General features: G+C 36.7%; 1 protein-coding gene across 1 annotated transcript; it reads right to left on the reverse strand.

Moving 5' to 3' along the window:
- Nucleotides 1-602: 602 nt before the first annotated feature.
- LOC136259968 (uncharacterized) lies at nt 603-23,317 on the reverse strand. The gene is made up of 18 exons (XM_066053548.1): nt 23,182-23,317; nt 18,921-19,241; nt 15,883-16,004; nt 15,618-15,783; nt 14,631-14,954; nt 13,068-13,418; nt 12,820-12,968; nt 7,951-8,095; nt 6,725-6,919; nt 6,483-6,671; nt 6,241-6,429; nt 5,999-6,187; nt 5,757-5,945; nt 5,524-5,709; nt 5,278-5,469; nt 3,931-4,036; nt 3,823-3,877; nt 603-1,860 (listed from the first exon to the last, which is right to left on the reverse strand). The coding sequence occupies exons 1-18, from the start codon at nt 23,261-23,263 to the stop codon at nt 730-732; spliced, it is 4,281 nt and encodes a 1,426-aa protein (XP_065909620.1). The 5' UTR covers nt 23,264-23,317; the 3' UTR covers nt 603-729.
- Nucleotides 23,318-26,433: the final 3,116 nt, after the last annotated feature.

Raw genomic sequence — 26,433 nt, forward strand, 5'->3', positions numbered from 1 at the left:
ATTTATTATTATTATTATTTGAAGTGCTTGGTTGCCTTAATTATATACGTTTTGGCATATGTGTATGCCAGATCAACATTTCTACCATACATATAGTCTAAATAGCTAGTAAATTTATACAATTCTCAGTTTTATATTAAAAGCCTCTTTTGCAATTATATTTGGAGACATATTCCTGTAGAAGTTGTAACAGTAGTGTTTTCAGGTAGTTAGACATTTTCTATGAGAACATTTAAAATAGCTCTTATGTTTTACTCTTTTTTGCAACATAAATCACTACTACTGATCACTAGTTTAGGAGTATGCTCTTAAAATTTATTTATAAGTTAAGATGTAAAAATATGGCTGTTACAGTGATTGACTGCTCTATTAGAATATTTTACTCATCGTCCTTCAACTCCTTCCACAGTTCTTAAGCACATCATGGATAATGAGGCTTACATGAAAGACACAGTGGTTGTTGAGTACCCTTTTATGGACCTGCATGTGTCGTCAGAGAAGACTACTAGTTTTTCCTTAACATGTTGATATAGTCTGAACTCCAAAAGGACAAAATTAAAAAAGTATCAACACAACACCGATTACTACTGTAGTAGATTGAACATTAATCTTTAGTAAAATTACTCATACACAACTAGCATTTCCAAAATTACAATGCAGCACTCAAAATATTATATACATGTGACAAAAATATGTACAAAAAGGATTTTAAAAGACAGGAGTGTCAGTCTACACATCAGAAGAAAAATAATGACTCATAGATGAAGTATTATTCAGAGTATTTAAACTACAATTGTAATCATTTTCAACATTTAATGGTAATTCCACATATCCGGAACTTAGTCCTGAACTGTACACAGTTGAGACTTTTCTTCTTACATTATGAACATCACTATCAAAATAATGTTCTGATAATGAACTTGTACTAGCTGGTGATGATTGTACATTGTCATCAGATACAGATTTAAAATCAGTGAGTTTGCCAAATGTAGCGACCTTGTGATCAGTATCGTCTATTTCATCATCAAACTCAAACAAGTCACTTGTGCTGCTTTGACAAGATTCAGACGCTGCATCCACTTCACATTTGTTTTTGTCTGAGAGTAAATCAAAGTACCCTAAATGTGTTTCACTTAGCTCCATTGTAGTGGTAGCAGTATTTAAGCCTGAATCATCACCACAATCAGCTATTGAAAGACAACTCAAACTTGTACTTTGTGGAGCAGAATTACTTTTCATCTTTAAACAATTTGAATCACTCATGTAAGGCATATATTTTTCTGTATTTATTTGTAGGTCTTGGGGTCTCTTACTCTGATAATTACTACCAGGGAGAGATACAGATTCTAAACTAAGAGAAGAGCCTGACATGTCAGCACTAGAGTCATCACCACTGTCACTCTGATCACCAGCTTCTCTCATATACTCTGGTAAAGAGCCACCACAACTACTTTTCTGGTGACAGTTATTTGTAGAAGTATTTTCATCATAATATGGAGACAGTTGACTGGTTTTAGTTGGTTCAACATTGCAGTCATCTGAATCACTACATGAAAGCGGTAAACTCTGAATACTATTCAAATCATCATTAGTTTTTCTACAGCATTGCTGGGAATTTGTTTCTTCAATATAGTCAGGTAGTGGAGTACAAGGACCTTTACTTTTCTTCTTATCATTCTCACAGATGTAGGCTATCATTTGAGATGTGGCCAGTGAGTTGGAACTTTCGGACTTCAAGTCCCCAGAACACTGAAAATTGTTATTCTCAATCCATTTCGCTACTTTTATTATTGGTACTTCACACACACTAGTTTCAGCAATGTCTATCGTTGAGTAAAGGTCAGTTGTTGGAGGATTCATCTGTGTATATTACATCATTTAATACAAAATTAGGAAATTTAAGGTTCAAAGAAAAACGTAGTGGAACACAGGAATAGCCAAACAGTAAGAGGCTGCCTATATCTGCATGCAGACGTACTAGCGTACATTTAATCCCTATAATTTCAGTCTATAACCATGACTGAATTAGGGTTTAATGTATGTCACTATGAAACTGCAGGTATAAAAATAGACAACTTCAATCCCTTGTTCTACTACTTATTTTCTTTGATCCCTAATCCAATTTCACCTACTACATCAAAGAAAGGCATGCCATAAAGTTAATTTGTATCTGAATGCACACCTCAAAATTACTGAAGAAATAAAGTGTACAATACACTTTGTTACAAATGAAGAAAAGTGTACGAGAAGAGTCTATCAATCCAGTTGCTACGGAAAAAACAGGTGATAAGTGTGATAGACAGCTGCAGGAAAGCTGTACCACATTACTGCGAATCACCACCTTCACATTGTCAGTGAAAAGAACTGAGACACAAAGGAGAACAAAGGTAAGTCCATGATGCATGCATAGTAACTGCTGCAGATGGCAAAAAGGCACAAAATGACATTGGAAATCAAGCCCATAGCCTTGTCCAAAGAGATATGCTTGGCTGAAGACATCAGTTAGTCAGTCAACCAGTTAGTGAACAGAACATTCTGTTAAACCGACTTTTTAAAAAAATTATAAAAACTTTTAGGAGGGGTTTGAGGCCACTCTAAAGACATTATGGGCTTGGTTATGCCTAACTGATACTGCCAAGCTGTCATGAAGGAAAACTGAGGCTGGATATTTTTAGCCAGAAAAGCCCAAACCTGTCATGATCATCTAATATACAGTATTATCATCATAATGTATGATTACTAAGCAGGACAGATCCACCCACAAAGCTAAAATGTGCACATAAAATTGAGAAATCAAAGCCCATACTGATCATTGACCCTATAGAAATAGCACAAAAGAGCTATATCACCATGCCAACAAGATTATGAAATGAACACACTACACTAGCCTAAAGTCATTGAACCTCTTTTAGTGATCATTATAACAGTGCATGATAATTATTATAGTATATTAAAAATTATGAATTTAAAAAGTAGTGAAACAAGAGATGAACAATGGTAGTTATTACAACATAGCTCAGTGAGAAATCCTTACTTTGGCATTGAACACAAAATAATTGTTATATCATGCCAAAGCAGGGATTTCCCATTGAGCTATGCTGTAATAACTACCACTGTTCATCTCTTTTTTTCACTACTTTTATTGCTTCGATCCCTACTTCATTTTTAAATTCATAACTTTTAATATACTAGTTTGTTTAGTTTTTTTGTTCAAGCATACAGCTAATTATAAACTTGTGACTGCTCTATTTGTGTACTTGCCCAAAAAGGGTGTGGTCATCGTGGTTTCGATAGATTATTAGACTAGAGTATCTCGAATCAGCCTACCAACTTGAAGGTGTGTGGTCACAAATACAGCTAGCATAAAACATAAAAGGAGCATGGTCTCGATTGATAGATCGACAATATGTAGAATAAAGAATGAGCGTGATCTTGTGACCTATTGTGGAGTACCGGTACCTCTGTATAGTAGTGTAGTCTAAGCACCTTAAATAATTTTTTTAGCATCTATTATGCTACTTAAAGAAAGTGTTGATAATGGAAATTAAGGGTTCCATTGGATGAAGAAGAAGACAAGCAGCCTGATTGAAGATGTGTTTTGTTGTATTTAATGCTGTTTTATGTATTATAGGGACTAGTACTATTCCGTAATTGTGATTTTCGTCACGTAAAATGTCTGTAAGATGATTTTTAAAGGTGGAATTTTGGGCAGCGCGCAAAACATTCACCACAATCCCTACTTAAATGGTACGACTGTACCATTTGATAAATGGTTACTTTTCATAAAAAAAAACAATATAACTACATGATTATACATTTTACCTTTTTAATAGTATGACTCATCTTCAAAAATTTAATATCTGCATTTCTTCCAGTACTAAAACAAATAGTGTTACATTAATATTATGTCATATACTTGTAATTGCATACTTTTTGTGTCTATAGACACACAGGACAATACAGAACACAATTCCAGATCCACATAACAACAGAGTAAGTGTCAAAGTGACTGCAATCATGCCTGCCACATCTGAATCTGAAACAAAAAATCGTCACATTCGCTAGGAGTATTCTATACATAGATATCGCTATTAGTTACAGGGAAACACCCAAGATTATTTTGGAAAGTTTCTAGTGGCTATAATTACATTTATATATGTACAGGTGCAGCTATAAAAGATTAAAATTTCATAGATACTTATTGAAAGTATTTCAGGTCGCAGGTTTATGCTTGACCATTACTGTCAAGTTGTTGTGAAGCTTTGAATGATATTTTCTGGCTGAAATGTAATCTTCATGATCCCTACTATACAGTATATTACTGTAATGTATGATATATTTAAACTTTAAACCTACAGCTGTTTAAAAAAATGATGCACTGAAAATCTATTTTGCAGAAAACTGGAATTTATGCATGCCTTATAAAAATCCAAACAAGGTTTGCTTTATATGGTCCCATACTTCATCACATCTGATGAACCCAGACTTCACATTGTACCTTGAAAAAATTCAAACATGTTTTCCTTGTTCACATAATAGTGAATGGACTTTATCCACATGACATCACAAACACAAGATGACTGCAATATTTGGGGGACTGACATACAGGTGCCTATGGAGAACTTGTTTTGATCAATCATATTTCAGATAGGGAAGGAGATATCGAGCCCTAAGCAACAGGTATGGCTACAAAACAATACAATAAACCGCATACTAGATAATTTTTTTGAGATAATGATACCTGTTAGCTACTGGTTGATATCTTGCTTCACAACTAAAATATGCTCAATCAAACCAATTTCTCCATACAATAATTTCTCCATACGCAGCTGTACATTAGTCCCTATTAAGGCTATATTTGGTATTCATGACATTATTGTGGATATGGTCCATAACTCGTTGTACTTTTTTTTGCTTGATGCCATTTTTTTTTGTCATGTGCTGGCAGCACCTCAAAACTTATTTTCTCCTTGCAAAGCACCTTTTAATACACAGTAGGGTTTCACAGCACTAGCAAATGTTTGGGCAGCTGGCTAATTTAACGAGAGTGATTAATGAAAACCAAATGCTAAACTGACTATAGGAGTCAAATACTTAATGATTTCTACCCCAAAATTTAGTATGTGAAAATGAGCATTTGTTAACTATGTAAATAACATAATACTATTATTGTGATGGATTTTTCTTTTTTAGATCTGCTCATATAATTTTACAAGAAAAACCAAATAACAGACACAAATCAATGATTATATCAACAAATTTTGCAAACATATGTACCTTTTTTGCACACACTATAAGCACCGCTCCAACTCCCATCACTCTGACAGGTCCTAGTGTCACTACCAGTGAGCTCATAACCAGAGTTACATGAGATATTACAAATGTCTTTATAGGAATGAACTCCATCATCTCCCAGTGAACAGTTGACTACTCCGTTATTAAGGAGATCACCAAATGGTTGACAAAAAACTGTAAAATTTGGTATAGCTATCACTACTACAATATAATAACATAACTTGGTACCTCTTCTACACATATTATCAGTACCATTCCAGCTTCCATCACTCTGACAGGACCTAGTGTCACTACCAGTTAGCTCATAACCAGTGTTACATGCGAAACTACAAGTGGTTTCATGGTAATGAACCCTATCATCTCCTAATGAACAGTTGACCACTCCATTAGGTAAAACACTTGGTGGACATGAAACTACAAAAGCACTATAAATTCTGGTGTTGTATAAAATTGTTATATACCTTTTTTACACATGGACTCAGTACCGCTCCAGTTCCCATCACTCTGACAGGTCCTAGTGTCACTACCAGTTAGCTCGTAACCAGTGTTACATGTGAAATCACAAGTGTCTTCAAAGGAAGAAATTCCATCATCTCCCAGTGAACAGTAGACCACTCCATTATTAGGATCAGTAAGTGATGTACAGGGAACTGTCAGGCACAGTTTGTGATACATAAAATCAGTTTATAGTGCAATCACATACCTCTTTGACACACATTGTTACTGCCACTCCAGTTCCCATTACTCTGACAGGTCCTAGTGTTTCTACCAGTTAGCTCATAACCAGTGTTACATAAGATACTGCAATTGTCTTCATAGGAATGTATCCCATCTTCACCCAGTGAGCAGTTTACTACTCCATCATTCATGTCAGCAAATGGGTGGCAGGTAACTGTAAGATTTGAACTAATGGCACCACAATTTGTTTCTTAAATAACTACATACCTCTTCTACACAAATTATCAATACCGCTCCAGCTCCTATCACTCTGACAGGTCCTAGTGTCACTACCAGTTAGCTCATAACCAGTGTTACATGTGAAATCACAAGTGTCTTCAAAGGAAGAAATTCCATCATCTCCCAGTGAACAGTAGACCACTCCATTATTAGGATCAGTAAGTGATGTACAGGGAACTGTCAGGCACAGTTTGTGATACATAAAATCAGTTTATAGTACAATCACATACCTCTTTGACACACACTGTTACTGCCACTCCAGTTCCCATTACTCTGACAGGTCCTAGTGTTACTACCAGTTAGCTCATAACCAGTGTTACATAAGATACTGCAGTTGTCTTCATAGGAATGTATCCCATCTTCACCCAGTGAGCAGTTGACTACTCCATCATTCATGTCAGTAAATGGGTGGCAGGTAACTGTAAGATTTGAACTAATGGCACCACAATTTGTTTCTTAAATAACTACATACCTCTTCTACACATATTATCAATACCGCTCCAGCTCCTATCACTCTGACAGGTCCTAGTGTCTCTACCAGTTAGCTCATAACCAGTGTTACATGTGAAACTACAAGTGTCTCCCTCATAACCTACTCCCATACTGCCAGAACTACACGACGTCATCTCTCCATTGGATGGTGTTGTTAGGTTGTCACACTGAATAACTGTAATTTAACAGCATATTACATAGGTAAATATACTAGTAAGCTGAATAATTACTGTAAACTTGAATATCAGCAAGCAAGATCAAGATACTTAGGGATGAGCCTATTTTACTTTTTTTCCACCTATTTTTCTTTCCAGCAATTTGTTTTTCTTACCTATTTTGCTCAATATTTTGTTCAAAATTTCTTTATTTTGCTGACCATCAATAAACTTAATTGCAGTACCTCAAGCTTACAAGCATGTGTAACTGCTCTATTAGAATATTTCATACATGTAGTGACAGCTCCACTAGAGTATCTTGATCTCTAGCCACCATTCCTAAGCGCATATGTCGTTGACTGTACTATTAGAGTATCTTGACCTTTTTCATACAAAATGTGCTAAGTTGCCATTCCTTGGTACACATATTTTCCAATTTTCCACCAATTTTTCCAGCATTTTGCTCTTTGCCTATACCAACATACTTTTCCAAAAAAATTGCCAGCAAAATCAACGCATCCCTATAGAGATACTCTAATAATAAAGAAGTTGAACTAATATAGCAGCCATGTAGTGTTTGTGATATTTATAGATGATTTACGATTGTGAGATATGAATGATGGTAACCATTATGCACATATCAACCCACCTAACCCCATGCAAGGGGCATAAAAAGGGGATTAGATAAAATTTTATCTCCCAGGTGTGAGGGTTAAGGCAATGTTTGCAACAAAGTTGGGTCAAACCCCCCCCCCCCCCCCACCATCCACCTTCCTTGCCTGCATGGGGATAGGTGATTGATAGGTGCATTACAACATAGATATGTGGGAAATCTCTACTTTAATTGGTATATTGAACAGATGGTGGTAACATGCCAAAGTACAGATTTACCAACATAGCTGTATTGTAATAGCTACACCTTACTTTATATCACTGAAACCCTGCTTCATTTTAAACATACCTACATACATATGTACACACACACACCATACACACACACATACACACATACATGCACACACACACACACATACATACATGACACACTTACTGATAGTATAGGTGGTAGAAGCCTGACAGGATGCTCCACAGTCACACTCATTTTCTAGAAATTTTGCCTCAATTCGGTAACTACAAACTGTTCCATTAGGTAGATCAGTTACTTGAAATTTATGGTGGTGATACAGTGTATTGTACTGTAAAACAACACATTTATTTACAATCTGTACGTTAAAAACAAATTGTCAATGGTATGCTATATCTGCATAATTTGTAACAGATATCAGATTTTCATCATTTAATAATAACATTTGTTGTGATTACCCAGCAGAAAAACTACAAATAATTAATTTGTCAACTATGTAACTGCATGTTTATATAAATAGCACTACAAATTTACTTTCTGATAGTTTGATGATGGCATTTCCCAACAGCAAAGAAGTAAAAGCACATGCGTATGCAGCTGATGTATATTCTAAGCTTTTTATTGATATAAGGACAAGGAAACATTAGGAATTTTAACCCTTAACCCGCAGAGAACTTTTGGGAAATGAAATATGGGCATGCATATGGCAACACTAGATGGGATAACCAAATTTTTATAGCCTACAGCAATGCATTAATTAAAAGTCTGTTCACTGGGCTACTTGGAGAAGGTTAAATGAACACCATAACTACAGCAGGTTACTTATTATGAAGCAATGAATAACAGCGAGTCATGTCTCTATGTATCAAAATGTGTCTGATTCTGATTGTGGGTTTACTCATGTGAGTAGTATATGGCCTTATGGAAAATTTAATGTTGAATCGAATGGAACTTGCTGCAAGGTGATAGGAGCAACCACCATTGAGTTATGGATGATTTTATAAAGGTATGTAAAGGGTTTGTGTGCTTTCTTACCAAAAAGTTATTTACACGGCTAGTTTTGGTTTCACCATTTAGCATCAGGGTAAAACCCTAGGTATCATTTTAATCCTTGTTACATCACAAGTAGAATGATGTAAATTGTGTAGCCATAGGACAGGCGCTTTAAAATTTAAAACGCTTTTTACAAGTCATGTGTACTTATTAAGTTCAGATCTAATCTTTTGGACTAAGTGGATGTATGGGCTAAGTTTGATTAGAGATCATAGAAAACAAGTTGATGTTGTGCTACTTCTAAAAATCAGGCGCCATGCAGCTAGCTAACTCACCTGGAATTAACCAATAGGTTTTTGGCAATAATTAATTTATTGTAATTCTCGGGTTTCGTAATTCATGAAATTTTTGTAATTCTTCAATTATGTTTCTATGCAGTGCTAAGGAAGTGCTTCTTAAACAAACCACTTCAAACAACATATTACACACAGAAGTATCTTCTAAACTGTTTTATAGTTTGACTATTGTGTTTTTCCCACAAATCCTCTCGACAAAGCCTCAAAGCTGCTCTTCATTTTTGTTCGCTTACTTAGGGGATACGCCCCCTTCTCAACTCAAAGAGATAGAGGTAGTCTACGAGGCTAGCACTGTTGTTTCTCAATTGTTAAATGCCTGTAAAACCTGAAGGGAAGGCAATTCACAAAGTCTGAGGAGACTAGCCACACCCGTATTTCAGACCGCTGAAAAGAAACCACCTCAGAGCAAAGTTTACCTGTGCAGAAGTTTAGTACAGCCTTCATTTTACTTTTATTTCTTATGTAAAAGCTGCTTTCACCATTTAACGGTTTTGCTCACGTGGGTGTATGGACAAACATGGATAAGTAGACACACACACACACACACACACACACACACACACACACACACACACACACACACACACACACACACACACACACACTTTTATGAAAACAATTTCAGTAAACCAGGTGCGCCCACAGCTGACCGAAGGCCGGCTGTGGGTGCGCCTGGTTTAAAAAGTTGGGAAATAAGGGAGGTTGCCTACACCTGCAGATATAATAGTGCACATTTAATCCCTAATTCAGTCATGGGTATATATATACTGAATTAGGGATTAAATGTACACTAATATGTCTGCTGGTGTAGACAACTTTCCTTGTTTCTCTACTTTTTCTCTATGATCCCTAATCAAATTTAAAATACCTAATCAAACTTAAGTCTTTACTGAACGGTATGTAAGGATAATGACAAGGTGTTGTAAACTTATCAGATAAGTAGTGTAGTAAGTGTATAGGTAGCTAGCATTGTTTTTGTAGCAGTGTTTTTGTAGCTACTGATCTAACGATGTGCTAGCAAAGGCGTGCTTCACTATCTCTTGCAATTCGCGAGCAACCATATTTACTTTTTCAGTAACAGAGGTTATCACGTATATCAAAGTATTTGGCCAAATCCATCGCAAGACAAACTAGCTGACATGCGAATGGGAAGCCAGTTGGAAATGCTATCCCAAGGAGTGCTTACAACTGTAGGACACATTTTGAAGATCTCCAAAGTCAGCTCTATCTTTATTGCGTGGTCGTGCTCGTGTGATCATCTAAATAATTGGTGAAAAAACTTTGGCGAATTGAACACTATTCGCCAAAGTTTTTTACTATATGGTAATAAAGAGTGTTCACTCTTGATAGTATGCTTTGAAGGTTAGTGATTAATAAGGCTTTTAACACCCGCAAGTATTGATTAGATACCTGTGACTAATTTTCTAGCACGAAGCAAAACTGAGTACTATATTTCACCTCACATTTGATGTATAGCACAAGTGCTTTTTAACTGGTTAACTGTCAACTTAAGGTACACACAAGGCACACAAAACAATTAGAAACTCAATGCAGATGAGTAGTCTTATCATCGGTAGAATAGGTATTGGGCAAGGATGAGCAGGAAGATGAGTCTATAGTCCGTCTTTTCAACAACTAAAAGTTTTTGATTGTGGTATTTAATAAGCATATTTGTGTGATATTCCTAGGATTCATCTGTTTATGTGAACAAAAACTAGTTGAAAGCACTTGTGTGGGTGTAGATCAAACAAATAAGAACACTTTTATTTCCATACAGCACTGAAAGGAAAATATATAGCACTGCATATGGAAAATACAGCACTTTTGATCATGTGCAAACAAATTGATAACATTTTTTAAATTGCCAGCAGTATATAGCCAAAACGATGCTAACTGTTTTTTTTTATGACCAAACTTGTATTATGTAGACACTTACCAATTGTCTGATGACTGAAAACCTAGAGTCTACAATTTGTGACCTGATCTGCGAAAACAAGACATAATCTCATATTTCTTGAATTCTTGTTTATTAAACATTTATAATCTACTTAGCCAAGTGTACCCACTGGCAAAGCTTCAGCTTCATATGCCAATAACTTTTGGAGCTACAGCCCTACAAAGTAGCAACAACAGAAAAGTTGATTTGTACAGCAAGTATAGGGAAAATAAATTACAGGCACTTACAAAAACGGTTTTAACTTATCAAAGGTTGAGGTATGGAGCTAAAATTTTCACTATCATGGTTGCCATGTACAGGGAAATCAATAACTGGGTAAGTTTTCCTTTACTCTCCCTTCTTCATTGCATACAAAGATGAAATTTGTGAAGAAAAATCGATCGTGTACGATTGCTTCGACATGATGTAAACAAGCACTCACAACTTACATATCCTTGGGTCTAATACAACGAAACAACAATTTTCTAACTCCTCTTGAGGAGGCAAATAAGATGATGTCTAGGTTTTTATTGTTAGTCCCTTCCTTCACTAAGAAAAAGGTGTTGAAATTTTCAATAATACGCAAGTATTTCACCCATTGTATTCAATGCTTTATACTGTAAATTTAGGTTTGTGCGATTATGTCCCTTTTTCACAGATCCGGTCACAATTGAACAATCTGAACAAGATCACCGGAAAGCACTTTAAACCAGTTGAAGCATTGCCACGCTTGCAGGGGCGGACCCAGGAGCTGGCAAGGGGAGGGGCACAAATAGGCTAAGTTGTAGGTGATTGGGGAGAGCCAGATCCTCTTGTTAGTTGCTGCATTTTTGAAACAGCAAATAATCACCTCTTAGCAGTGTCTCACTGTTGATTTTTGTCATTTTGGCCTTTGCATGCAGATGGTTGTGAAATCTTAAAAGCTGTAAAAGGTTCTGAATGTCTTAACCAACATCAACACGATAATTAATTTTAGAGGCGTTTAGTATGCATGAAGGTGCTGGATGACGATTTCACAGTTAGTTTGACTTTGGTTTACTTTGGTTTCAGGTGAATTTGTAATAGATGCTAGTAAAATGTGCATATTTTCATGAGTTTTATAAACTGATCTTGGCCTGACATAAAGTTTAGTATTTTAATCAGACTCAGAAGTATGGCTGGCTCGTCCACAAGGTGAGGCGGAAGGTGGGAGCATTTGCCCCAAATGCCCCATCCTAGATCCGCTATTGGCTTGTGCAATATGAAAAAATAGCACTCTGGTGTGGTCTCAATCCAAATACAGCACTCACCTTTGCCTCATGCTGTATTAGTCTCTCGCCCACGGCCTTGTGTTATTTTTTCTATATTGCACTCACGGCAGTGCTTTAACTAGTGAACAGTTGTATTCTGTATGGCTTTAATAGAACTGTTTTTTTTTTGCTTTGATCTCCTCACACATTTTTATATAGATAATCGTATTCATTGATTGTACATATCCAGTATCAATGCTATTTAGAGACTTCTGAAATGGTAAAATCATTACTTAAGGTTTTGCCCTTGGTGATTATTGTATCATTCTTCAGGTCTCTAATATATCACAGATACCTGGATTTGTACAGTAACTAATACTCAGAATAAATTGCATTTCAGACCCCCTTGTTTATAGATTTTTATTGTACAAGCCTTACTAGCTTGTAAAATTCCAAAATTTCCTTATAGTTTGGTACAAATGCAAGCATAACACAACAATAACGACACGTTTACCTACAAGATATCATTATGATATTTTACCTGTGATTTGGGGAATATATTTGTATCATTCTGACAGCTACCACTTAAGTTCCATCCATTCATAATATCATTCATAAAAAATGGTGAATGAAATCTCATGGTAAAATAAGCTGTACCATTACGAGAACAGGTTCCATATAGCTTAGGAGCTACAAAGGAGATGAACTTTATATAAATTACAGTTTATATATACCAACTTATTACTATAACAAAGTTTAGACTATTGACATGTGTCTGTATGTACATACCTCCTATAGTATCACACAAGAGGTTATCATGATGACTAGTCACCAACATGTTACTAGGTATATATACTACTATATCAGTGGAATAATTGTAGTGGATACTAACACTGATAGTATATCTTTTATTAAACATCACATTATTAAGGGTAACCATAGCATGAGTATCAGTTGTGTTAATAGTAGTAGTATGATGAGAAATTGTTAAATGATAATAAATGTAACTGTTGTTCAGTCCTCCATAATATTCAGATGGTGACCAACTGATGTTATAGGTCACTATTGACTGATCAAGTGACTGACCAGGTGATATAGTGATAATTGTTGATGTTGGTTTTCCAGGTGGATTTGTCCAACCTGTAACAAATCACGTAAGATGTATAACCATTAGTGCTGTATTTAACCGGTTAATAGCTGCAGCTACTATAACTTTCAGAAAGGTAAACCCTGCAGCTACTATCTGAGTGCGGCTACTATGCTATATGGGCTTGTGTGGCAGCAGCCCACAGCATCTATACAGATTCATGAGTAACTGAACTTGTTTAATCATCCTTCAATACTATCATTCATTTTAACTCCTCTCAAAAATGCTATTTCCTGGCTTAAAACAACTCCTTTGTTCAGTTTCTGCTTCAAACATGTCTAATCAACACTTGTATCAGTAAAATTATTGAGATACAAACTGTGGCTCTTATGACAATAATTTGAGGCTGTGGAGCAACTACTATCAGGGGAGGCTATTATATGAGCTGTGGCTATTAAGCAGTCAAGTACAGTATGTTAAAGGACATGTACAAACATTTCCGACACATGCACAGTACAGATCTACTGATGGACAAGAAGTACAGGGTTTACAGAACAATCAGTTGTCACTACAAACCAAGTTGTTTGTAAAATTTGAAGCTAATCTACTACAACTTTTGTATGCATCCTTAGTACCACCTATAAGTATTCATGTTTATCTAGGACAGTGTATTATCCTAACTTCATGATTGTGCAAAATGACTGCTCAATTAGATAGTTCATTACTTGCATGTTCTATTAGAGATGTGTGCAAACTAAGACTACCATATTTGACTGGTTAATAGCCGCAGCTACTAGAACATTCAGCAAGGAAAACCCTGCAGTTACTACTATGCAAAGGCAGCTACTATCTGAGGGTGGCTACCACGGGCTTGTGTGGCAGCAGCCTGTGGTGTTTATACGAATTTACGAGTAAATGACCTTGTTTAACCATCCTTCAATAGTATCATTTATTTTAACTTCTCTCAACAACATTAGTTACTGGCTTAACAATTCCTTTGCCCATTTTTTACTTCAAATGTGTTTTATTAACACTTGCATCTGAGGATGGCTCTTATGACAATAATTCTAGGCTGTGGAGCAGCTACTATCCAGGGACAGCTATTGCATGAGCCGCGGCTATTAATTGGTCAAATATGGTAATTTATTGAATAAAGCTCTACTATATAGGAAGCTCTGCTATAAAAGGAATTGACTTGTTTAGTTGCACAGACAATTCATTAATCTTAGAACTTCACCATAATTTAGGTGCTAAAAAATACTCACCAAAAGGAAGAACTCTGGTTGTACTATGAACAGTTCTCACATTGTTAGTAGCAAAACACTGCCAGTATCCTATCATATTACATGGATCTCCACCTTGAACTGTCCATGTATTGTTCTCAACAATAATAATAGTGGTGTTGTCAAAATAGTCAGTAAAGTTTACCAGTTCTCCATTATGGTACCAACTGATTACTGGACTAGGATGACCAGTAACTTGACATTGTAGTGTGACTGTCTGATTGTGAGGTGACTGATCACAATTGTTATCACCATCGGGTTTAATAAGAATATACTGTGAGGGTGATGTGTGGTATATCACTGGGTCTGCATAAAAAACAATGAGGTGTATGAGATAGAGACACAATACAACAAAAACAGGAGGAAGACCTACTTAGGGAAGAGTGATCAGATGAATCAAGTTTGTATAAGACTTTGATTGTGAACATACAGTACAAAATGCATTGACTTGTGGATAGTTGTTATGTTGTTGTTGTTGTTATTATCTACTTTACCAGTTAGGCCATACCTATTTGATCTCATGTTGCACGGGCAAAATTATTTTAAATTTGGGTAGGTAGGTCGATTTGAAAATGAAAATGATAAAAATTTTAAACACAAGCATACAAAATGCAAATAATGAACGTAGCTATAATAATACATACACAGTTAAAAATCTAGGTTCCATACTCTTCTAGTAGCATCAGATTTAAACATAAATCTCCAAAAGAGCTTTCCCATCGTATTCTACAATTTTACAGCATTGGACGATCTTCAATAGTCCCTTTTGGACTATATCAAGAGGGTGATGATGTGTTGTCTTTAATTAAGAACACGTGATCACACACGTGATTTTCGAAATTAATTCATTTGAAGAAAAATGCAGTCGGTCGGGCCCGTGCAACATAAGATCAAATAGGTATGGCCTTTAGGCTCTGGAGGGTGTACACAGAAGGCAGAGCCTTAGTCAGGGAATATCTTACCACTTACCCTCAGTAAATCCAGTTGGTTCAAATACTATCAATATGTAGGATGAATCATTAACAACCACACCAGACTCATTCACTTGACAGTGATATTCACCATTGTCTTCTCCAGTCACACCAACGACCACTAAACTACCATCACTATCAACAAACTTTGTTTGTTTTACTTCCTAACAAAATCAAAAGTAAATATTTAACTAAGTAATTAGGCTAAGAAAATACTATCAGATTACAACACCTTGTATGTAATCTGATGGTACAATAACTACCTGTAGAAATAACTCAGTTTGGTTCTTAAACCAAATTGGTTTCTCAAATATACAAGGAACAATCACAGTAGATTTGTAGGTTGCAGTAATAGTGTTATTCAGTCCATCTTCATTATCCAGTACTATATAGAAAAAACATCACTTCAAATACCAGTGAGTGTATTTACAAACTAGCACTGTATATAAAAACCACAGAAGTACAGAAACAATTACTGAAGTAAGATAACTTGTACTATTTGGAGTATTTGATAATTACAAAGTTCTTGTCATACTATAGGATTCAATAACAAGGTTAGTCTGACATGATTTAAACTGAATATCAAATTGGTACTGTCAGAGAGGAGATTGCATATAGTACTAAAAACATATCCATGCTGATACAGTAATATTTCTAAGACACAAAAAGGAAACAGACTACAGCAATACTACGACCATGTGATCGGAAGTGATGATCCAGTTAGTACTACACAATAGAGTAATTGAATTTTAAATCTGAACTATGCTGCTACGTAAATACACCTGTGTGTATGCTATCACAGGTGCACTACTTACAACTAAAACTTGACCACAATACCAAAATAAGTCAAGTATTTAAAAATTGTTAATACCAATTAAACATCGTTATTGTTTGACATAACATGTTAATAAAGATAATAAGATAGCACACATATATGATTACATAACAAAATTATGGAGACATATAGCAGGGTGCGGCTCTACTTTGTTGATTTCCTTTTGCTTCTTGTTATACTGTGCAATATTCAAAATATTTAACTTTACCTATACACTGAATACTGCATTGTCTTGAATCATGGCCAGGCATTTTTCCAGCTTTTCATCCAACTACTAAACAAGACTGGCATTTTGGCACTCATGTAGTATTTCTTTTATACCTCAGTGTTGTACTGCCTGATGTTTTCTGCAGTACATTTCACAGATTCAAGCTTAGAAACATTCTTCACTTCATCAGTCAAGATGCCACACGGAATTACTAGCATTTATTTGAAACCCAGCATTAATTTTTATTATGATGCCCTATACCTCCACGACTAAATGGGACCAGGTATTTATATGTACAAGTCCAGCCAAAATTCAAGGCAAAATGGTATATATTATTCAAACACACACATTACAGTTACTCACAAGTCACTTTCAATTATACCTAACTTGTGCTATTACCATGTACATATGTACAAGCATTTAAGGTATATACATTTCATACATGAGTAAATTTCAAGAGTTTCAGTTTTGCTGCCTCATTTCAAGGATCAGCGTTGAAACCGGGTCAGGTCATCCGGGTCATCTGGGTCACATTTTCTCCGGGTCATCCTGGTCTGACCCGGTTTACAATTTATCAGGGTCTGACCCGGATTTGGATCACGTGAGAAACGAAATTGTTCGTTTGACGACTTGGAAACTTATAAACGCTATTGCGTAGCTCTTTCGTGAGCCACGCCCACTTATCGCATTACCAACATACGCTCAGCCACGGTCATTTGTTAGTAAGTGTAGTATGTAGCACGAAATTGAGGGTATCTATAGTGAGGGGTAGCTATTGTCAGTAGGTGAAGACCTTTTTTTTTTTTTTTTTTTTTTTTGGTCTTCAACCTACAGCTAGGCTTACTCAACACGAATCGAACACTCAAAATGTAGACTCGTTCGCTCGCTTGAGACTAGCCGAAACGCGTCTCGGCTTTAATTAATCCGGGTCAATGGGTCATCCAGGTCAGCAGTAGTGACCCGGTTTCAACGTTGTCAAGGATCACTTGTTTTTCACACACTATGTCTACTATATATCATGGAGTACATCCTGAAATTTAAACAGACATTTAAGGAACTACAAAATCTGCAAAATTTACACACATTGAAAGTTTGTATGTATATGGTGGTTATTGCCGACAGGAGTATTACAAGGAGCTCATTAATACGCTGGGTACATGGGTGTTAAATCTTAATTTAGTATAGAATGCCAATACTTCAAAGACTAATGATGTGTGACTGACTAATTTCCTTTGAGTATGCATCATTACTTCTATGTTATATGTAACCCACTGACCAAAAACCTGACTTGTTTACAATTTCCTCAAACTTGTTGTCTAGAGGGAAAACCAATGGACTGTCAACCTTATCTGGTAGAGTTACTGTATAGCGATAGACAACAACAAGAGCAAAACAATCGATTTGTACAGTGCCTATACGGGAAAAAACTACAATTGCTTATATAATGGATCACAAGATGGGCTATAGAGTTGGGACTTGCACGTCATTCTATTTACCATGAATTGGGCATTCATTTGGCCCAAATATACCCATGTTATTAAGCAAAATGGCTGTTCAAGCTTAGAAACAGAGATACATTTTACTGCAACGTAACCAAACACACGTAAATCATGTTTGCTTCATAGTACAGAAACAAAACAAAGATATTCCTACTCTCCATGAAGAGGCAAATCCATTGGTATATTAATTTGAGTCTTCCTCTACGGTTTACTGTCAGCATATAAATATGCATAAAATTATTTGTGTAGCACATGTTTTTACACAGTGTATTTCAATAGAATCTATCTCAAAAACAAAATTATGCAATAAGTCGGATTTTCACTCAGTGGATCACATATACATTCTGCACTACTGTTCAAAGAATGTCTTCAGTATGAATTTTGACAAATGTACCATTGTATCAAACATGGTTAGTATGTCTTGTGTCAAGACAAGTGGTATATAGTGATATAGTGTACACAGATTTGGTTAATTGGAAATCTTACTACTGTATGAGCAATCACAACTAGCTATTCCTATTTTGACATACTTTCAAAGTGTAATTCTATCCTTAAAAAGATTGTGTACCATATTATTTGACATAGTCTACAACACAAAACACACACAGAACAGACAAGGAAAGCTGTGTCATGAATCATGATGATGTCACACCACAATTAGATACATAGAAGGAAGGTAGTCAATAATTGATGTCTGGAGTTATAATTTACTTATCCCGTCAGCCATATAAACTAGATGGCTTCTTTAAAAAAACTCACCAACTTTTAAAAGTCCATATTTAGATCGGACTTTGTTCCTCCATTCACTAACACAACAGTGATATTCTCCTTGATCATCAGTGGTAACATTTCTCACTGTTAATATACTAGTTCCATGACCATCACTGGTAATATTATAATGTGGTCCTGGTTTAATTATTGTATTATTATGAAGCCAATTAATGGAATTACTGTTAAGTGTAGTCATTGTAGTGCTGCAGACAAATTTGATATCCACTCCAACCAAAACTACATAATCATTTGGCTCTTGTAAAAACCGAAGAGGTTGTGGCTGTACATTGAAAGTCTTTTTGTTATATCCTATTAGGAGATGATGTAATAATATACCATAACTACAGACAACAATAAGAGAATACTGTACTCATCACTTTATATTATCTCATTTTGATTAGTTCTATATGTAACCAAAGCTAATCCTAAGAATGTGAATGCTACACACATGTACAGATGTACCTACCCATGCGTGCATGCACATAACACATACACAGTACTCAACACACTGCACACTGAATAAGCACACAGAGCTAGTACAATAATAAAGCATTCTCATTGTTTATTCTATCCCTATAGGTACACTTTAATAATAATATTAGTATAATGCCCTCAAGTGATATAATAGCCTTGATGTGACCACAAGCAATTATACAAATATGCAGTGTATGCATTTGGTTATGTCCTCCTACCACTATTACAATAATCATACAAGCCACATATACTTATATAGTAATGTGTTTGTTTACTAATCCATTGTGTCGTTGGGAACATACACATCTTGCAATTATAAGGTGCGTATGTATGTAGCTAGCTGTACTATTTGTCCATTTTTACTCTAATTACTACTGGTCTATTAACAAGTAAATTTTATGGTTTGGAAACTCCTGACCAGGTGTGTTATGTGACACAAAAGAATGAAGCCATTGGATTATGATTCAATATAATTAAGCATATTCTACAGAGGTCAGTTACTAAGTTACTAAGTTTCACTATATACTTGCAGAATAAGCAAACTACAGTAAGCAATAAATAGAATAGCTGTGCTCTTAGAGAAATACACGCTTGTGGATAATTTGCATTGTTACAACAAAAGTGGCATTGTCAGTAAAGTAAAATTAAAATTGTTAGTGTGTGTTGTCTACAACAGCTCTGTTGGTCTTTTCAATGTGGCAGTTATTATGCTTATAGGCTACCAAAATTAAAAATTATTTGACTTTTATATAGATACCCACATGAGAGAAGACAAAAATGAATAATACTATTGAAGGATGATAGGTCACTCATGAATCTGTATAAACACTGCGGGCTGCTGCCACACAAGCTCATAGTATCAGTCCTTGGATAGTAGCTACCTTTGCATACAGTAGCTGCATAGTTTTCCTTGTTGAAAGCTATAGCAGCTGCAGGGGCGGAGGAAGTAGTTGATATGAGGGGGGGCTGGGCTGACCCAGACTTATGGAAGTGAGGTACTACATTGTCTCTGGTTTGGTAATGTGAGACAAAAAAAAAAAAAAAAGGTACAACCAGCTGACAATAGCTGCCCACCTCACCAGCTATGCATTTATAGCTGATAACCTACATAAAAATCCTTACATAGCTCGCTACACACTGCTCTAATACTGTGACTGCTCTATTAGAGTATCTTGATCTTTATCGCAGTTTTCAGCCCCACTCCAAGAAGGATAATTTCGGCGTGATATCATTCTGAGGGGGGGATTCAGCCCCCTAGCCCCCCCTTTCCGCCACCTATGTGCAGCTGCAACTATTAGCAGTCAAATACAGTACACAACGCTTTTAGCAACCTTTAATATTATTATTGCTACAGTAATTACAGACATAAGAAGTAATGAGTTGTAACGCTATTGAAAAAGGATTTCTCACAATAGGCAACTTGGGATCAGTTTACAAGTATAAGGAAAACATAGGAATTTTAACTTCAATTAGGGATCATAGAAAAAGGAGGGGAAAAAAGGGAGGTCACCTACACCTGCAGATATACTAGTGAACATTTAATCCCTAATTCAGTCTCCAGAACTTAAAATTCCTAATTTTTCCTTATACTTGTTTGGTTACTTTTTGGGTAATATTGTTATGAATGGTGAACCCACGTGCATACTGCATCAAAAGAGGAATAGTGCCACAGTTAACGTTTTCATCTGAACATAACCTCCCCTCAATTACTGACTCGAAAGTGAAGTAGTCATTCCACTTCGCTTTCAGCTATGTTCAACCTGTTACACAGCACTACAAATGAAGAACAGTAGGAGAAGCACCTCTGCAATTAATCCAGTCACCATGAAAATATGGACAATTTGTGTGTCCCAACTATCAATTGCTGACTCGAAAGTGGAAAGTGAAGACAAGTGGCCATTACGCTTCACTTTCACCCCATTACATAGTGTTACAAATGAACAACAGTATTAGAAGTGCCTCTACAATCATCTAGTCACCATGGAAAATACAGATGATTACCATTTACAAATGGGAAGCCATGCATTGCACCTTGGGCTGTCAGCAAAAAGAACTGGGACACAAAGGAGGACAAAGGTCCACGATGTATGCGTTTTATGTACTGCAGTATGCCAAAGGCACAACGTCGAATCAAGCTCGTAGTCTTAGCCGTTATTGAGTTACGGTTGTCTGAAGGCATCAGGCAGGCAGGCAGGCAGGCAGGCAGGCAGGCAGGCAGGCAGGCAGGCAGGCAGGCAGGCAGGCAGGCAGGCAGGCAGGCAGGCAGGCAGGCAGGCAGGCAGGCAGGCAGGCAGGCAGGCAGGCAGGCAGGCAGGCAGGCAGGCAGGCAGGCAGGCAGGCAGGCAGGCAGGCAGGCAGGCAGGCAGGCAGGCAGGCAGGCAGGCAGGCAGGCAGGCAGGCAGGCAGTAGAAAATTCCATAGAATAAATATTTAAAAAATTGTAGCTACCTATTAGAAACATTTAGGGTTGTACTCAAGGCACTTTTGGGCTTGGTTATATCTAACCAATACTGCCAAGGCACCAGGATGGTATTGTGAAGCTAGTTTTTGGTAATATTGTTTGCCATAAAATCCCGAACCTCCTAATATACTGTACTCAATTTCATTCTATTGGTAAATCAAGTCAGTGCATACTGAATAATTAAGGAAGCCAGTGCAAGATCATACTGTATAGGCTAAATATTTTGAGGGAGAGGTTTAGGGGGTAAAATTTTATCCTTGAAATATTTAGACCTCCATACATTTTTGCAAATCCACTTACATTGCTCAACTTTGAAAATATTGTCCCCAGGCTATATGGTAGTTAACAGCATGCATTATCATCATAATGGATTGGACTGCTACTAAACAGTCACTGTGCACTTTGCATTCAGTTTCACATCACCTTATGGAGCTGTAGCATCTTAACTAATAGACAGTGTTTTCTGCATCACAGCATACAAATGCTTTTGGTAAAATCTGACACAAAAGAAATGCTATGCAAATACCAGTGGCTAGAAAACGATACATACAGTGGTTTCACTACATCTTTGTGCAAAGGATTGCAGCACGTGTTTACCATTGGAGTGAAATAACTTCTATCAACCCTTTCAATGAAAATCGTCATGTGTACAGCAGTCTAAGACTTGATTCAAATGGGTACCTGCCAATGTTGCATTGTCAAATTAGTCACCTATAAAAAACATGCATGTGTATGCAGCCACTTGTACAAATTGTGAGAAGTGCTGAAACTGCTGTACAGGATGCCAGGTAAATTTCATGCTGCAATAATTAAATAAACAGCTGAAATCATAAGTAAGTTACTGAGATGGAAGCTGGTGGAGCATCTAATCTAAGCCTTTACATTGTGTCTAACTGCTAGTATATTGTAGCAGCACCACCACCCAGTTTCCCAAAATTAGAGAACACCAATGGGGCCAGTAAACTAGAACCCATTTCAATCATTTGATACCAGTCTTGCTATAAATGATAGTTAGAAACTACAAATCTGTTTGCTGCACAATAAACTGTACCCTGGAGATGACTGCTAAATGTCTTGGCCCTTCATAAAAGGTTGGCTACGCTCAAGGCCCCCGTTGGTTGCGCCCCAGGCTACGCAACTCAGAACTAAGAGTAAGGCATAATACACAACACATGCATACACACAACGCCTTAAACAGCAATGGCAACGAATGCAATGAAAAGTTTTTCAGCACGCGGTGGATGAACTACCACCTCGATGGGCGATGGCCCATACAGTCGTGTTATTGCTGATCATAGTGCACTTTTCACTTACTTAATCCTTGCGTTTGAATCGACTTCGAGTACACCACTAGTAGCAACACAGCGAAAGGTATTAGCGGTGGTTTAGTCGCCATCACGAAGGTCGCATTTGCAAGCTCGATAGTCTCGTCGGTGGTTTACAGCAGTCTTTTAACAAAGGAAGCCAATTACGTGACGTTCATTCAGTATAATTTTCTTAGAGGATACCGGACATCCTGGGGCTCGCGCTACCTTTTTGTTGGCGCGGGGCCCATGCAGACCGCCCCAAAAGATATGAACATAATAACATAATTATTGTGGTGGTAGTAGAAGTAGAATGAAGATCTAGCCAAGGAGCGGCACTTTAAAAATAAAGTGAAAAAGCATGTCATGTTCGAGTACCTCATGTTGAAAAGGTCTAGCTATCTCGAGCTACCTCAGCGGGTTGAATCATGTTGGAAGTGTCATCAGAAAGCCACCTTATATTTCAACATGTGTATGCAGTACTTATTCAACATGAGCTGCCTTTACAACATACTCTTCTATGCAAAGTGAAACTCAATCTCTCCCACACCATACTACTACTTTTACACGTGATGCATGCAAAACTATATATATCACCCATTACCACCTTAGGTTTGTGCCACCACAAGCTGGTTGGCTATAACTAATAGCACACTTAGAAAAACACAATTAATATGTTACAACTATTACTTCCTCCACTATCATAATCTACAAAGATCACAATAAAAAGAGCAGAGTGAGGACTAGCCAAACAAAAAATAAGCTGAACAAAAAAATTCAGAGCCATCCAGCCCCAGGAGAGCTCTCGGAAAAACCTGGTGTTTTTTTTTCCTTCTTTTTTTTCCCACTCAGGAAAATAGCAAAAATGGCTCACTCTGCTATGTATGCATAAAATTCATTCAAGTTCTGAAGCTGCCGTAGGTCACTCATCTACAACATCACTAAGGAGAAGGGATGGGAGGGTTGGGAGCCAATCTGATCACATATGTGGCCTAGAATGTATCCTGATCACATACGTGGACTAGAATGTATTTAATATACACACCACACATCCTTATATACCATGCATCATGTGACACTACAAACATATTCATGTGGGAGCTTATTTTCTTGCTAATTCACTTTGTTCAAACCCCAGAAAATACACAATTGTCTAGCTACTACCTTTAAGTAAGAGTTCATAATAATGAACTCTAGCATGTTTATTTAATGATTGTTTCATTAAAATATTAATTCTCAAACATTTAATACATCATTTCAATTTGATTTTACACACAATTTTAGAGTTTTGACTTTTTGATTATCTAAATACCTGGTGATCCTCAGGGACCTGAATGAAGCAAGGTTCCATCCTCAGTATTAAGTTGTTTGTTTATTTACTTCAAAGGCTTAAAAAATCAATTTAACCAGCCAGCTGCATTTCAGAAAGCTGATGACAATTAATTTTTGTTTTGCTCTTCTATAGTGAACTGAGATTGGCCATAGTAATTTTAGTATATGTTAAAGCATAGCCGCGAGTGCTATATGAAAAATAAAGTACGAGGCGCGCGGCCGAGTACTTTATTTTTCATATAGCACGAGCAAGGCTATGCTTTAAATGATTTATGGAACTTTCTAGTCGTGTAGCTTCACCATACACTAGGACTCGTAATTAACAAGCGTTGCACGAACTATTAGCAGCCTGAACGCACACAAACTAGTTTAACAAAGTAACTCACGCGTATTTCACCATAGTTTGGCATAGTAGACGTTCATCGCGTCTTTTGGCAGGTTTTGCTCGCAACCCACAATCGATTCTATTGCGAGTCACATGGTGAAGTATTTCCGTGATATCTCCAGGACTTGTCCGTTTACATTAACAAACGTAACAGCAACGTTATCTTCTCCCACCCATCATCGCAGCATTTAGGTATGTCTATAAAAGCAATCCAGTGGTGGAACTCGTATTGGCTGGGGTGATTGATCACTCAGCGCGGCGAGGCTATCAGCCTTCACTGGCTTGGGTGATTAGTCGTACTGGCGCGAGCCCCGTAGGCTATTAGCCTACACTAAGGCACGTGGGCAACTGTGCTTTATTGCCCACAAAGAGTGCTTTATTGAACGAATAAAGCACTCTTTGTGGTCGATGAAGCAGTTGGCTGGCTGAGAGTGTACTTTATGAAATTTAAAGTACACTTTTTCCTTTGATCTCGCCCACGCAAAGTTCTATAACTTATTAAAGTCTCTACTTTGGTAAATTATTTCAATGTACAAATACAGTACCAATTATCACTATTGAAACAGAAAATAAGTAAGTGTAAAGAAAATGGCTTCCTTTTTATTTTTTGCAGGATAATACTATACAAAGTAGAAAGAAAGGCGTTAGATATAACTGCAAACACATACCCATAATGACTGGCAAGAAATGTAGCAAGTAATTTTGCTTAGTTTCAACTTAGCACCACACAGTGTGCAAAGGCGACACAGGGTGCAATAATGACATGCAGTCACTAGGCACAGATATATAGAAGTCAACTGTGTGCATAATATGAATCCAGTCTTACAGACTTTGTTATGCATAGGACCCGCTGGGCTTAGCACTATATAGCTAATCTCAAAACTGATATACATACTCACTAAGCATCAACAACTGACAACTCTCTCTCTCACTGATTTGTATGTATATGATAAATCCTAAAGTTTATAAATTATAAGCCAAGTGTGACGGATTAGTCATATCACCATCATACTAAAATAATCTGAACTTAAAACTTGACGCAAGATATCCAGACTGCAGACATTTTACAAAGCACTTCACAACCAAATTCCCTTATCTATTCCATTCAATTATCTTCCAATGACCAGAGAAACCATGCAATATCATCAGTACCATTTCATACTCCCTACAACATCTATTACAGCTTACCAAAAGTTTTTTCTCCAGAACAGCTCAAGACTGGAGCTCATTGCCACAATTCCTAATTGATTTAAATGACTCTGACTCTTTCTCAGTTAACGTTTCTAATTATTGTAGTAATGTACATGTGTGATTTTTTTTCCTGAGCGCATCAGCAGTGCTGGCTGCTCAGTAATAATAAATAAATAAATCTGCAGGTGACATTTTAAATTAGATAAGTGTTATGCCTTAGAAGCTCAATTTGTAGCTGTAGTTCTATAATGGATCTTAGTTTCTTGCCTCTTTTCTTTTATAGTAACCTCTTCCTTCTCATGTTTGTTTATCAAGTTTATCAGTCCTTACTGAACTACTCTGCAGTGCAGGAAT

Source organism: Dysidea avara, chromosome 7 (assembly GCF_963678975.1).
Source record: "Dysidea avara chromosome 7, odDysAvar1.4, whole genome shotgun sequence".
Taxonomy (NCBI): Eukaryota; Metazoa; Porifera; class Demospongiae; order Dictyoceratida; family Dysideidae; genus Dysidea; species Dysidea avara.